The sequence below is a fragment of the Phalacrocorax carbo genome, chromosome 3 (genome assembly GCF_963921805.1).
Source record: "Phalacrocorax carbo chromosome 3, bPhaCar2.1, whole genome shotgun sequence".
Taxonomy (NCBI): Eukaryota; Metazoa; Chordata; class Aves; order Suliformes; family Phalacrocoracidae; genus Phalacrocorax; species Phalacrocorax carbo.
This window is the reverse complement of record NC_087515.1, coordinates 115535283-115551273: the sequence shown is the minus strand read 5'-3', so window position 1 is coordinate 115551273 and position 15991 is coordinate 115535283. Positions and strand designations below refer to the sequence as shown.

The window sequence follows — 15991 nt, the reverse complement described above, 5'->3', positions numbered from 1 at the left end:
TGATAGTATTAGTATTAACAATGGCATTTCTGTCATAGTCGTATCTAACAGTATTTTTTGAGAGAAAGGCCAGTATTACGAGCTTTCTGCTCCTACTTCAAACTTATGAGTATAGCAATATAAAATGTATATACTAAGGTAAACCAAGATTACATCATGCCAGAAATTCTTGCACCTGTTCTGAATAGTGTCGTGTTATTTTTAAATCTAGTGTTGTTCACTGAAGTGTTGGCCACCTATTAAGATAATAAAAATCAAAAAGATGAAAGTTTGGACTGCAGGAAGGCATTAAAGGTTGTAAAAATTCAGGTCTCTGCCATATAGTATAATTTTTTTACGCAATACATTTATCTTACTGAAGTAATAAATGACAATTATAAACGCTCATAACTCTTAACAAAAAATTGTGAAATACTGCAGTTATTTTTACACGTTACAATCAGCTATGAAGTGTATTTTGGCTTTAGAACAGTCATAGTAGTCTGGACATTCATTCTTATTAAGAGATGACCTAGGAAGAGGATGACTCTGAGTAGCAGAAGACCTTTGATATGCTGCTGAACTGCAGAGAAAACACGCTCTCTCTGGGTTTTTGAGTCATGTTTAGTAAACTGACTTTGGAACGACTTGCCTTTCTTTCTCTTTCTTTAATGCAGCACTGACAAACTCTTAAGAGAGGCAAAACTGTAGGGTTTTTTTCTAGTTCATCCAAGCATCATTGCCACTGCAGTGGTTTCCGTGAAGAGATGCTGTGTGTTTTACTGGAGTACCAGTGCAAAATGTCTCCCTCTTTCAGCACCAAGTCACGTCTTTTTTTCCTACCAAAGTGATGATTGAATTTTTTTTTTTAATTCTTCTTTCCAATATTTGCTACCTTTTGACCTGTGGAAGAACATTATTGTGTAACTAGAATGTCTGATGGGCAACATGATTCACATTTTTCTATTCCTGCACGTACATAGTGTAAGTCATTTGATGGGTGGCTTAATCATCCCCTTTCCCACGTGGAGTTCTTGACCACGTGTTCCCTCCTTTTGAATTTTGTTGCTTCTGGTAGGCATCTACCTGCTTGATCCAACTGAAAATGAATTTCAGAGGGAGTGGGAAAAGAAATCTGCTGAATCAGCAGATAGGATTCTTTTGAATCAGGTTACAGTCAAATTTGTGTAAACCAGTCCTGATACTGCAAGATGATATTTGAAAATAAAAGATGGTGATATTATTGGTAACTGTTAATTTATTTAGTTGATATTGATGAGATCTTTAAGGTAATGAGATTACATGTGGATATTTTGCTGACCTAATCTGTGTTCAGAAGTGCTAAATTTTAACTACTCTTTTTCTTTCAAGTTTCACTTAAGTATTTTAGTATTTCTTTTTCCTGCTGTTTTCATGTTGCTCCTCCCATTACTTTGACATAAAAATAAAGGTACCAGTTAAGCAGGGAAAGTAGAAAATTGTTATATTATTGAACAATTCATGTAAAGCCTACAGTGGATAGAATTAGATATTATATTAAGGACTATTTTTTTATGGTAATTTTATGTCTTCCCTTAACAGTGGAAATGGTGACTCATCTCCATCAGAGAAAGATCCACTTGGAATCCTGGAAGGCATTGTTTCTGCAGTGCATGCAAGTGTTGAGAAAGGGTAGGAACTTACTGTATGGATTCTTTGTTTAAGACTTTGCAAGATACTTCTCAGGAAAGCATTGTAGGCATGATGCTGAATACGGATGATTTTTCTTCATGGATATATGTGTATATATATAATAGGTTTGCACTTAATTTTCTCAGACTTTATTTTGGAACAGGCTGTCATTTATCAGGTTCAAAATCTGAGTCCTGATAGAAGCCTTTACTTGATCATTTGGAAGAAAGCAAGTCACTGAACTGAAAATTTAGATAACTTTGTATTATGGTGATTTGAGAAAACGTTTTTTTTTTTCTGCTGTGACTACTGCAGATTGCATATCCCCAGGACTACTGCACTGCTTTGGATTCAGTTTAGTAGATAAATTACAAATAATAATGACTCTTAGATGTTTGAATTTAGATATCTAAATTTGTCAATATTTGTAGGGTATAGTGCAGAAACAATTTCACAAATGACGTATAATGCTGCACCACACTATTTTTCCTCCTCTTTTGGCGATGTCCTTATTTCAGGTCACATAATGGTCTATGCCTCACTGACATTTTTCATTGCATTTCTAGTAAATACCAAGAAAAAAAAAACCAAACCCAAACAGTTTTCTCTCCAGATGTACAAACTAAGAACTCATGCATGATGATGATAATAAACCCCCATGCTCTCTCTGGTAGCCAGCAAAACCAATTACACTATTGTGTGGAGGCTTTTCCACTGACACTACATTAGTTAAATACTGGATACTAAAATAGACTGAATTGATGTGAAAACCTACAGTAAATCTCATTTACAATATTATAAGGTAGAATGGGAGAGTCAGTACTATTTCATTCTGAGAGGCACTTTCTGCAGTCTTTTATTTGTATACTTCATCAATGTTTCACTGCTGAAACAATTATCTGGAGTGAAAATAATTGTCATTACAGGAGATAGTTTACATTCATTCAAATACTTGTTCTTATTTATCTCCTTAAACCTCAACTATTCAGTTTACAAAATATAAATCTTTACCTCAGGAAAACATATATAAATGTTAGGTGTGAGCTCTGCAAAACTCGTGAAATATTCCATCAGGTCCTCTTAATTTTCAAACTTTTAATTTACAGTTTGCCACCTGTTCGACAGAGGCACGTCTAATTTAGCTGAAGCTCTGAGCTAACAGCATCATTCACACAATATAAAGCCTAAGTAAAATTGAAATCCTTGTAATATGAAATCCTAAGCTGTCAATGTTTATTATTTCAGTGCTGCAAGACAGGTGAAATTAGTGTTTTCTGTCTGATATTACTTTCCCGTCTGTCTTGTTAAGACAAATAAGGGAACATTAGTTATAAATCACACTCCACCTGGAACCACTTTCTTGATTTTCTTTTTTTTTTTTGGTTTTTTTTTTTTTTCTAAAGTATAAAAATAGCTTCTCTTTAAAATACTACTGAAAGATAGCAGAATAGTATTTACTGGTTTGTTACATGCTAGTTTATAGCCTCTAAGGGACATAACATTATTCTGTCTGCAACAGCTAGCTGGCTGGTGAGTTCATAGTAATCTGTGTACTGTAAATGCTTTCACACCGTTAGAATGTACTCAATATTCACTTTTTGAATCAAATTATTTAATTGAGAGTTCTTCTAATAAGCCAAGTCAGGAAACCCCAAAACTTAGGTTTTTTAACATCTCTTTGTTTTTTCTTTCTAGGGATTATGGGCATTCTGTAATCACTGTCATACTAGAACATAAAACAATCAAGCTTGCTAGAGATGGTACAGAAAAAATAAGAAATGGCTAGAGCTACAATTAGGAGAAATTGGTTTGTGTATGTGGAGCATAAAGAAGGGATTTGTAAGAAAAGAAAGAGAATATAGGACAACATCAATTAACATCAGATACAAAAATGTCATACTTAAAATGCAAGCAGTCAAGCTGGTTTTCCATAAAGTCGGGTGGGGTTGGAAGTAGAGGCACCAGTCAGGACCAGACACACCATAAAAAAGTGTTGGGTTTTCCGGTGCTGCAGTCTAGTACCATTGTGATACAACTGGCAGTCAAGGTAGTACGTGGGAGAATATGTAACTGTACAGATGGATTTCTGTGGTATTACATGGTTATTTGAAGTTCAAAAAAAGTTCTTCCACCACTTAGCTTTAGGCACGTGATTTACGAGGGCTAGTTTCTCTGCAGCCTCACAGAGGTGAGCTCTTTCATTTCCAGTATTATGTATTTGTTATGTATTGAATGTATGTGTTAACACCTTTGAAAATGCATGTAGTACTTTTATTACGATTACCAAAGACTATTTAACACAGTATTTTTTAATTACAGGGAGAAAGTAGTTTCTTCAGACGACCTTCTGGAGTGGTTGAGACCTTTCTGTGGTGATGACTCCTTAGCAGTGAAGCCTCGAATCAGAGTATTGCAAATTCTGGAGCAATCCTTCCATCTCAGTGATGAAGATAGCAAGCTACTTGTGTACTTCAGGACACAAGCTGTTCTCAGAGCTTGCTGGCCTGAAACAAAGGTATTAGTATTGATTGCTATAAATTATAGCATAAGACCATTTTTATACATGGATTATATGATGAAATGTTGTTTTGCAATATATGGGTGCCATGCATCCTCTTGGTATGGAGGCTAATCCTGCCTGCCTTTTAAATCAGGTTTCTAATACATTATGATTCGTTGAACAGCAAAGTTATGTAAAGTTAATGGACTCCTCAGCTTTTTTTTGGGATCAGGAATACATAATACTGAACTTGATTAAACACCAATGATTTTTCCTCCACGTCAAATATTGACTTTGGAGTTCTTGTATACTCTTTCAAATGGAAAGACTTAATTGGTAGGCAATGCATTCAGTCATGGTTAGTGTGCTGCTGTTCCTTAAGAGGCAGCATCTAAGAACTGAAAGACAGTAATTGCTGAAAAACATTTCATACCTTTAACTGCACATTGATAATTTTAAGTCTTTTTCAATATGGAGTCAGGAAAAAAATAAGGTTAAATCATTGCTGAAAGAAGTTACTTTTAGCTGTATTCATTTCCCACTAAGAGAGAGAGAGTGCTCCTAGTTCCAGTTTTCAAGTCTAAAGCTGATCAACTTTCCTTCTGAATTAAAGGGTGACAAAATGCCTAATTTTCATTCTTTAAGTACATGTAAAAGTTGATCTAAGACTAATAAGGAACATCTAGTAAATGTTCTCAGGAGTGAAAATGCTCAAGTTTGTCAGGTAGTATATTAAAAATGCCACATAAACAAAAAGGCTCTTGTTGGTTATTCATTAATAACTGCTTTATTTAACGATTTATTTTGGTGAAGTGCTTGGTATCATCATATGTATTTTTAGAGGTTCTACATTTCTAAGTACAATGAAAATATACTAAAGGATTAACAGGAAGAAGTAGTCTTGTCTTTGAAGTTTGTGCTGTTTTGAAATGAGCTGAGTATCACTTGCTGCATGTAGAGTTGTCCAGAAGCAGAGTTACTTTTCATCCATGTTCTAAATGCCTACCTTCCATGCCAAGACCTTATGGAACTAAAATAGAATATTTCTAATAGTTTCTCAAAAAAATCTGTTTGATATGAATATAAAATGGGTTTATGCATAGAAGCAATATCTCGGTTTTGACTCACTGTGCTAAGATCATCCAAGGGAATAATCACAATAAATCATAAAAGAAAAAAAAAATGTTATCTCTTTCTTTAGAAATTACTACTTCTCTTGCATTCACAATAATACCAGTGATTAACTCCTCAACTTCTCTTCAGGTGTCAGTCAGTGATTGGATTCTTCATCTTCAGTTCAGTCCTTTGTCAATATTTGTGTTGCCTGAGGCCTGCTTTCCAATCCAAAAGCATTTCAAGTCTAAAAGATTCAACTAGAGTATGTTTTAATAATAGAGCTACAGGTAGATAATAGCTTTCATCCATGTCTATAGAAGACAGAAAAAGAGCCTGTATTTGACAGAAACCTTGTAAGACTCATTATGCTTGTTTAAGAAATATGAGAGAAAATAACTTTTTTTTTTCCTCCCATAATCTGCTAAATCAAGATATATATATATATATATATATATATATATATATATATATATAACTTTACAACATGAAACTTGTGTCCATTTACTTTTGTCTTGTCATGTTTTAGGAATTAATTGAATGCACTTCTATGCTGCTGGCTCACATGTAGCTCATACCGCACCAGGACCGCCATGGGCCTCTCAGCAGCGCTGCTCCCCAGCCTGGCTGGCATCATCTGTGCTGTCCTGGGTGCAGCACAGCTGTTAAACCTCATGCGATTCTTGTCTGTCCGACCTTCCACCCTGTTTAGGTCTCTCCATATAACCTCTTAACAGTTTCTGTTTCCTGAAGTGGATTTTCAGAATACTCCTAGTTTCAAGCAGGAAAACATACCAGTTGAGTCCTGTTAGAACATACTTGAAAATTATTCTAATTTTCATGTCAGTTCAAGCTAAATGTGATAGATGATAACTCTTTGTTTTCAATTTTTTTTTGTTTGTTTTTCATATTTTGTGCTAGGTAACTAATGTGTGATTTAGACAGAAGACTCATACTGGTTTCTCTGTTAGGTACCAGTCATTGAAATTCAGAGTTCTTCACAGATGTCCAAGAAAACAATCTGCTACTTAGGCTATTTTATTCTTTTTCTTTTTTTTTTTTTCTCCAAAGCAAGTGATGACCTTATATGATGATTAAGTTTGGTGATTTTGTGTATTAATAAACAGGGAAAATAGCATGTTGAAAACTGTACATTTCACAGTCCTTCATGGTATGTTAATGAAACAGGAACACTGCAGAATTCTGTAGTTACATGATTGCTGAAAAGTGGAGAGAGATTTTTGTGTATGAGCTTTTGACAAAGCATTAATTAAGCAAGTTTCTTGTGCAAGTTAATGCCTCGGGTGCAAAGACCTTCAAAAGCAGCCCTGTTCTACAGAAGGGGATGTTGAAGCACTATTTAAAATTTGTATCAGGTTGCTGGGTAATCCTGGGTGAAGCAGGGTCAAAAAGACATCAGGAATTACATCTTTCAAACATGTGCTCAGACTGCTATGTCAGACTGTCTGCCTTGTTTGTAGGTATCAGTTTCTCGAACATCACTACACCTTTACTAATTTGGTCGTCTTTTCTTATCCAGTGAAGTAGTAAAACCCTTCATTACATTGGGGGGAAAAAAAAGAAGGGTGTGGGTGGATCAAATGCTATTTTTAGTTTGTAGATTAATGTATTTATTTAAAGGATTGTTTTGGGTTTGGGGGGAGGGGTTGATGAACTTCAAATTGTAAATATTTCAACAATGTGTTTATTATCTTGCTTCTGGATTGTTTTATCCTTTCTTGCTTGACATTTCTTAGAATCATAGAACTGTTCAGGTTGGAAAGGACCTTTAAGATCACCAAGTCCAACCACTAATCTAGCACTGCCAACTCTACCACTATGCCATGTCCCTAAGCACCACATCTACATGTCTTTTAAATACCTCCAGGGATGGTGACTCAGCTACTTCCCTGGGCAGCCTGTGCCAGTGCTTGACAACCGTTTTGGTGAAGAAATTTTTTTCTAATATCCAATCGAAACCTCCCCTGGCCCAACTTGAGGCCATTAGGTGAGTCCTACACCCACCTCACCTCTACATGCTTTTAGGGGATCCCTCTTTGCCTTTACTAATCCTTGGTACAAAAAGGGACAGCAGATATTGTAAAGGATGAATGTGGATTTCTACTGAGTAAAGATAAATTTAATGATATTGCAGTGTTCAATTGCCAGTAAATGTGTGAAAGCCACCCTCAGTGTGTCTACTAATCCTCTTAGTCAGACTTTGCATACATCAAGGAGGGACTTAATATTTAATTATGCTCTAGGTGCTGGAAGTAGTGGTCCCACAAATCAATGTGCTGCTGGGAAACAGGCCAGCTTTTACAAAATTAAAAATGTACTTTATGGAAGCAGCTACCTATCAAACAGTCAGAAGCACAGCAATTTCCAGTTCTCTAATGATTAGTTAACAAAATTAAGAATTCAAGGGTCCTAATTTTTCAAAGGCTCGAGAGTTTTTAATTCACATTCCAGTAGCATCCCACGCTGCTGGAGGGAGGAGGCATGCGTTGTTTTAATCCCCTTGATGAATTTTATCTGAGCTCTTCAGGTTCTGTAATTTTCTAGTTAACTGGTGCATGAAAAATTTGGGTCAAAATACTGACTTTTTTATATATTAAAAAAGAAATGGTGGGGGGTGAGAAGAACATGGTTTAGAATGTTCATATCAAATTTTAGCTTTACCCATCTAAGATGGGAAGTCCATTTGTTTTCGTATAGCATATAAAAATATTGTCTGTAATGACTCACAGCACTAACACAGCCGTTCAGTTCAGTGACCACTTACAAGGCGTAAGTTACAGTCATTAGAGTTAGAGTTTTGCCCCAGGAAGCTACAGCGGTGCTAACAAAGCTTCAGTAGGTAAACCAAGGGTTAGTTTAAGATAAGAGGTTAATAACTGTAAAGCTTCTATAAGACATCTTGTCTTAAAAGGATTGTTTAATTATTATGCAAATGCAAAATGTAATTACTATTTGCATGCCACTTAAATGCAAATAGCTTTGTAACTTAGGGAAAGTAATCTCATTTAGCCTTTCCCCTCACATTGTTATGCTATGTTTTTTGTCATGATCTTGGGGTATACAGAGCTGCTGAGGGCTAAGCATTTTTGAAAATCGGAAGGGATATCTAGTATGAGTTTAAGATCATAACTTTCTGCACCTTTTTTATTTTATCTGTGCTTTTTTTCCCCTCTGAAGTTTAGCTTTGAAAAATTGCCAGATTAATTTGTACTTGTGTTGTGTACACCCCTGCCCCCATTTGCCCTTCCTTTATATAGGCATTTTATGTATGCCATATGCAAGTTGTATGTGTCTCAGCAACCTTAGTAATGTCTACATTAACAGAATGACTTTCTGAGAACTTGGGTATGGCTGTCAAGCCTCCATTGCTCTTTTATCCCTCTTCCCCCAGTATATGAAAAATGTATATATCTTTTTACATTGTATTTCTCCATACGACTTCATAAAGAAAGGGAAAAATTCAGTGTCCTGTGATTTGCAACTTTCTCCCATTGCCTGTGCTTGTGTCAGCTACATTTAAACTTAAGTATTTGGAAAGCAGCGTGAGATTTAAGAATTCCCAAGTCATTTTGCTGAAGTAATTTACCAGGTAACAATGACCTGTATTTAGCTTGATCTGGCAAAATACAGGAGAAGGAGCTGTATCTGTTTAATCCTCAGCCATCTTTTATTTGTGAAACATGCTTAATTAGAAGAAAGATTTATGGTCCTATCAACTTTGAGTAAACTTGTTACAATGTTGTTTATACTTCTAGAGACATTGTTTCTCTACTTGTAATCCATAAAAATTAAGTTTAAGAAATTTAATTTAAGTTTTAATTAATATTTTGGAACACTAATTTCCGTTCCTTGAAGATTCAATTTATCCCTATGAGAACATGTGGAATGTATTTTTTCTGGGAACATAAATTGTAGCATGTATGATTAATTAAACACTTTAAGATGCAAATGAAATATTTTCCATTAACCACACAAGTAAAACGGGTAAGACAAAGTGGAAAGAAAAGCAGCATAGCTTGAGTGAACATGACAGTTCGAATGTGAGCCCCGGGTACTACGGTGTTCTGTGGCTAGCAGCAGTTGCTTCAGAGGAAGATAAGAGTGCTCTGGAGTGGATTCATGGGGGATAATTCACTTTCTGTAATAAGCCTTCTATAATGAAGGTGTAAGTGGAAATGGTTTAAACGTTGCATATTCTGCTTCTGTCTCAGTTTCAGAAAATTTAAGAGTTCATTAGTGATGTATTCAGAGTTCTGTTATTATGTTGCAAAGAAATCAGTGGATGAACTGTGGTTCAGCCTTAGGTGGCTCTTGCTGAATGCTCGGTGTTGGTACACCGTACAGCACTGAGTGCCAAACATGTTGAAACTTTGTAGAAGGATATTATTTTTTTTAACCTCTTCATCTCTTCTGGTGTGTGCTGGTGTTCTGTGTTTTGTAGGACAGCAAAATCCACAAAATCAAAGTTCCTGCTCTGTTTTATGTACTTCGTCACTTTTTTCCCTTATTCTGTTGTTTACGTAGATGAGGTAAACAATTCCAGTCACGTTACCTCATCACAGAATCACACCTATGTCTGTAACTATTCTCCCTTCTGTCTTAGAGCCTACTGTGATGTGCAGTAAACCCCCTGAAGAGAGATAATTGGAGGAGTGAATGCAATGTCCTTGTGGAAATTAACAGTCCATGCTTATGCATCCCAACACCTTGATTACTGTCTTAACTTCAGCTGTACCTTAACCAGAGGTCTTTGAATTTCAGTCAGTGAAGCTCAGGTTCCTGTTTTGATTTGATGAGGTTAATTTAGTATATTTTAAATATGGTAGCTTTACCATTGTTATGTTTTATTTGTCATCATATGGTCATTTACTTAATCTAGACTTTGTAAGTCAATTGGTAGGTTTTTTGTACAGTGTCCTTGATGAACATAAGCTAGCTCATTTTTGTGCAGTATTATCTGTTCAGTGCTGGCAGTCCTCCAAAACCATAATGTCATTTATATAAGCAAATAAGCAGATATAAAATCATGAGAAATTCTACTTTTTACCTTTACCATTTGATCATAAACTTTTTTTGTTTGTGTGTTTTGGTTTTGTTCCTGTAGCAGATCAACTTCAGTGGTTTCTAGTCAGGGGTGTTGTTAAAAGCCTTTTGAAAATACAAGTAAACTGTAAAACTGGTTTTCTTTAGGTGTTATTTTGTTAATATCCTAAATATTTTAAGAACTGTGACGTTCAGTTGATGCCATGCTTTTTTCAAACAGTCTTATCTCCATCAACCATCTTGCTAGCTGACATCTTATTTAGAGTTCTGTTAACTCTATATCATCTGAGGAACCCCCCTCAGGTATTCTTAAAATAGTTCTTACTTCATAGTAATTTCTGATAGCTAATGTTGATTGAGATAGTGGGTTTATTTCCCACGTTGTTGCTATTATTACATAGGGACTCCCTTATAAAGACTGTGACTGCTAGGACTTTGACTACGTCAAATCATAAAGGAAAACACCAACTGCAGTGCTTACATAATGCCATTTAGTATGACAGAGGCATAATGCTGCCTACCTTCTTCTGACTATTTTTATGGCCCCAACAGAGCTACTAATTTATTTCAATTTTTACAACTTAAATATTACTTAAAACTGGAGTCAACATCAACATCCTGTTGTTCCTAAAAGAGGCTATCTTAGTTTATTGTGGATTGTTCTTCTTAAAAATGCATATTTTACTTTTTCCGTTTAGCCGATCTGCAGGATGACACTTCGGAAAGATTAATTTTGACAAGTTTTCATTTACATAAAAACAGCTTTTAAAATAATTTTTCCTCTGTTAGCAAGAATTGCAGACTTTGATTATCAAGACAGCAGTTATATATACAGTTGAATATTGGGAGCTTGTGCATGCACTAATTCTTGATGGTAGTGGCGATCAGAAAAGGTAAATTGAGCCGCTTGTACAAGGTATGGGGGAAATGGCTGATGCTAATTTAACAGTTTAAAGTTAGAAGTAATATTTAAGGATTAAAATCTTGCCATTTCTAGGCTGCATTTTCCAACACCCTTTTCTGTTCTAAATGTAGACTATCTATATTATACATAGATTATGAAATATGAAACAGTGATTAGCTGCTGGCATATACAGGTAAAATTATTTACATGTGTTTTAAGTCCCTTGTGTTGCAAAGATGTTAATTTTAGCCATGATTTACATAGATCCAGATTTTTACATATTAACGGACGCCTATACAAAATACATTTTAAATTACATGCGTGCTAATTCTGTCTATTTCAGTTTTAGCTAGCTATTTATATACATTTTTCAAATGCATCATTTTTTTCTTTATGTGCCCTTATGTCTCTATATATATCTGTGTACAGTCTTCAGAGGTTTGCTCTGTGCGCAAATGTATTTGCAGATTAGGACATAGTCTCCTGCAGAATACAAATGAACGGATTCTATTTTCTGCACGAGTTATGCATTTTTATGCATTAGACAATACATTTGTGTTTACTGAATCTATATGCATTTCTTGGTGTTAGTGAGCTGCATATCAAGCAGATAAAGAATTAAACAATATATAAACCAGTTCAGAAGAGAAAAGTTCTTGGGTATTTCTACAAGACAGGTAACTCAACGTGTGACTGAGCCTTTGTTTAATTCATCACCAGTAAGCTTCTGGCTGATTTGTTTTTAAACTTGAATCCTATAACCTATTATCTTGTTCACCGGCTTCAGTTTGAGCAGGATTTGACGTGTGAGATTATGCACAACTTTTTAGTGTGTATGTGCAACAGGCTTTCATATGTTGTCAGCGCTCACGTTCATAGTAATTTTTAATATGTGAAGCACAGTGTTGGGGGACAGTGCAAGAAAACCTGACCTCAGAGTTCTTCCTCCTTTGGGATAGAAGGTATGGGTTGTGAACACAGTTTGTTATGCAAAACTCTTGACTTCAGTTTTAATTTTGTATTGATTTCTCTAAGATTGTTGTTTTGATAGCAGATGCTTCTTTCTGGTCTGTCAGGCAGTGGCTGTTTTTCCGAAGTGTAGGTCATAGCAGCCCGTGTTCTCTTTGTGGGTTCAGGACTGGGAATATGCTCCACCAGGAACTCCTGTCTGCTTGTTGGTCTTAAAGTCAGATGGAGAGGAGGTGTGAGGTAGGCCTTTGCGTTGCTGTCTCAGGTTATATTCCCCCGGGTAATGGAAATCAGTAGTATTTTGAATGTGGCGGGGGTTTTTTGGGTTTTGTTCGTTTTGGTTTGTCAGGTTTTTTTTAAGCAGAGAACATGGGCTGAACTGCATCATAACATTCAGATTTACTGATATTCCTTAATAAAGTTGTTGCTTTTTATCATTTGGGATAACTCCATAGGCATAGCTTCAAAAATACTTCTTTCAAGCAAGGGAATTGAATCTGCAACGTTGGTCCAGGCTCCAAACCAGATGGTGCCTTTCCTGCAATGTTTCTTCGTAAAATAGAACTAAATTCCATCACTGTACAGGGGCATTTGTGAGCCCAGGAGAACATTTTTTAAAAAGTTACCATCTCTCAGCTTTGCCTTGCTACCATGTAATGTATTTCCATTTATCCAGATGCAAAATGGATTGAAAGTAGGATTATCCACGAGAACTTGGGCAGATGGAAAACGTAAGATCAAAAAGTCTCATTTAAAACTGGCAGGTTCCTCTGCCATGAGGGGAATATATTTAGAATATATTTCTGAGAAGGTAAAACTCATGTGTACTAAGGAAAAGATGGACTTCTCAAGTGACACACATTGGCATACAAAAATTTTTTAGTGTAACTTAGTTCAAAGGAAATCCTTGACCTTGCCAGGCTTACAATGTAGTTCTATGTATGTACTCTTCAAATGGCCCTTTTCTTATCCAACAGTGGTGTGGGTAAACTAATACTTTCATAGTCTAGAGCACAGCTTTCCATGGGTTTTCTCAAAAGTAAAAGTTCTTACCAGCTTTCCGAAAAAAAGTATATAAGTGCAGTATGAAGACTGAATGCTGAGTAAGGAAGCTGAGGCAGTGTATGTCAGTGCCTCGCAGCAGTCATTTGGCAATATTCCCTTTTCTAGGAAGTCTTTCAAATTTAATTATAAAACATTGTGAATATTTAAAGTATATAAAACCTAGTGCTGGATGAATGTGTTCTTTAAATTATATTTCTTAATTGCCTTTAACTCTGTACATGGCAATATGGTACTAGGACATAGAGTGAAAGGTACTGTATCACATTATTATTTAAACTTCAATATTTTGGTAAATACTGAGGAAGGAACTTTTTAAGCAGGTATTAAGTTTGAAGTGAAGTCTGTAAAATATATCTTTGAGAACGAACTTTTGCTTGACCTCATTGACTCCTTTTCAGCTACGTTGTTGAGAGTACGTTTCACATATTGAAAGTGGTAAGCTTGTTTGAGTCCCTGTGTTCCCTCAATTCCACTTGGAAGTTACATATAACAAAATATTGTGGGCCCAGTGTGTTTTCATAATGTAAATTTTAATTAGCATGTGAGTATATGAAAAATTCAATGCTGGTTCAGAGCAAGGTCCTATCCAGCCCAGTATTCTGTATCGAACAGTGGCCAAAAAAACAGACATGGAAGGAAGAGTAGGAAAAGGAAAAGTATGTATAATAGTTACTCTAGTGTTGTCCTTGTCTCTGAGTAGTCAGAGGGGTTTAATTAGGAATAGGAACTGGCAACAACTTTGTGTAGACAAGCTGTAAACTCAAGTGTTACCATGACAAGATCTAGTAAGTGGCGTCTTGATGAAGTCAAATTAGGAAGAGTTACCTTTTGAGCGATAAGTGGGACTAATTTACCAGAAATATATTAAACTGCTTTACTTGATTATACCTTAAACTTCTTTACTTAGGTCAAAAAACCTAAGTCTATTGGGAAACATTCTAGCTCAAACAGAAATAGTGATCTTAGTGCAGAATTATTGCATAAAATTATACATAGAGATATGTAGATTATCAATAATGCCTCCTCCATAAGATGTTTCAATATGTGTGTTTCGTTTGGCTTCATTTCACAAGTATGTAATATGTATAACGTCAAGGTTGATGGGATGTCTAGCATCTTGAAACAGTTTGAAGAGAATGAAATAAATAATAGCCTTTAAAAGCTCCTAATCTTATCTCTGCAGGGTCAGTAGCTATACATTTTCAGGATCAGGTGTACAATTTTGCAGGTTTTTTTTTTTACTGGTGATTTTTCGCATTTGTGTTCATGTTGTGAGTAACCAACTTTTAAATACCTGTTTAACTTAGTTTGTAGTTTTATTTGTCCTTTGTAACAAGCTTTTATATTTGCAGCTATTACTGGAAGTAGGTTTCAGTAACATACGTTTGTGCAGACTTTTCAGTAGCCACAGAGATACCAACACACTAGGGAACGACGGGCTATGGTTGACCCACAAGATGGGAATGTTAAATTCTTCAGTGACCAACCCTGCCTGGCCTGTCTGTGTAGGAAGGGCTGATTTACCTGATTAAGTTGTAAATTCTTTAAGACAAGTGTGTTCTATTTTTGTGCCATGAACAATGCACCAAGAAGGCATGTACAGGTATTCTAACAAATTGTTATCAATCCTTTCAGTCGTTGCTTAGAAACCATGTTAAGCCCTGCCTGATGAGTGGAAGCAAGTTTTAGCATCAGCATTCCCTATCTTGCATCTGAATAAAATCTTTCATGTCAGAGCTGCTTTTATTTTCAAATGCAGGCAGCATAGATGAATTTTCTACCAATAGAGCTTGGTGGGGGGGTAGGGGGTCGGGGGGGAAGATAAATAAAAACTAGTGGATTTTACAAGGGAGTCCTGACGAATCGAGAATGTATTGTAGCAATAAGGGACTACTCAAGTGCCTGCTTAGTGTTTCTATTTTCAAATCTGTATTAATTCAAATTTATGCTGCAGTGAGGAACATGAACATATTTTGAAATATTTACATTTACAATCTGTTGGACGTACTAAAATGAATTCTATGGTCCTGTAGATCAGTAGGTTTTTGGTTGCAGCTCTTGGAAACCACAAATGTCTTTGCCTTTAATATAGTGAGTTGGTTTTAAGTACAGATGTAGCTTTTCTCAATAAACAAGCAGTTATAATGAAGGGAAAATATTTCCCTGATTTCTACCTCTTGATTCCTTGGCTACAAACACCTTTATAATTATTTCCTTAGAACATTAGTCATGAACAAAATGTGTTGATTAAAATCATGGCTCTGCCATGCTCACAAGAAGCAAAAATTTAATTTGCAGAACAGATTTCATTGGGCAGAAGTATGTAGAGGTCTGTCTGCATTACTTCTCTTGGTCACCATTCTCATATGTAAATAGGCAGTGTTTTGTACTTTATCGCAGGGGAAGGAGTGGATTGGTTTGGCTGTATGTTTTGATTGGCATCATTTCCGTTTGTTAAACAAAACTCTCTAGGTTGTCAGCCAAGTTGGTCAGCACCAGGTTCCCTATACAGCCTCAGCAATAAAGCATTTACAACTCTATCAGATGTCTCTGTCCTTTAGGATTAGGAGAATATTATGTAGTGGATATCTATGCCTCAGGGACACAATTTAGATACATAAACACTCCACTATTCCTGTAAATAGTGAGTTTTAAACGGATTTCACTTTCACGAGTGAGATAACATACTGAACTACACAACTGATGCTGTGGAATGCCATGCCAAG

At 35.8% G+C, this 15991-nt stretch overlaps 1 protein-coding gene across 1 annotated transcript in view; it reads left to right on the top strand.

Annotated features, from left to right (window-relative positions):
* NBAS (NBAS subunit of NRZ tethering complex) overlaps positions 1-15991 on the top strand; it is a 187540-nt gene that overhangs the window by 138646 nt on the left and 32903 nt on the right. The window contains exons 47-48 of the mRNA XM_064448069.1: positions 1561-1650; positions 3970-4165. Coding sequence (XP_064304139.1) covers positions 1561-1650; positions 3970-4165 — 286 coding nt within the window. The remainder of the gene's footprint in view (positions 1-1560; positions 1651-3969; positions 4166-15991) is intronic.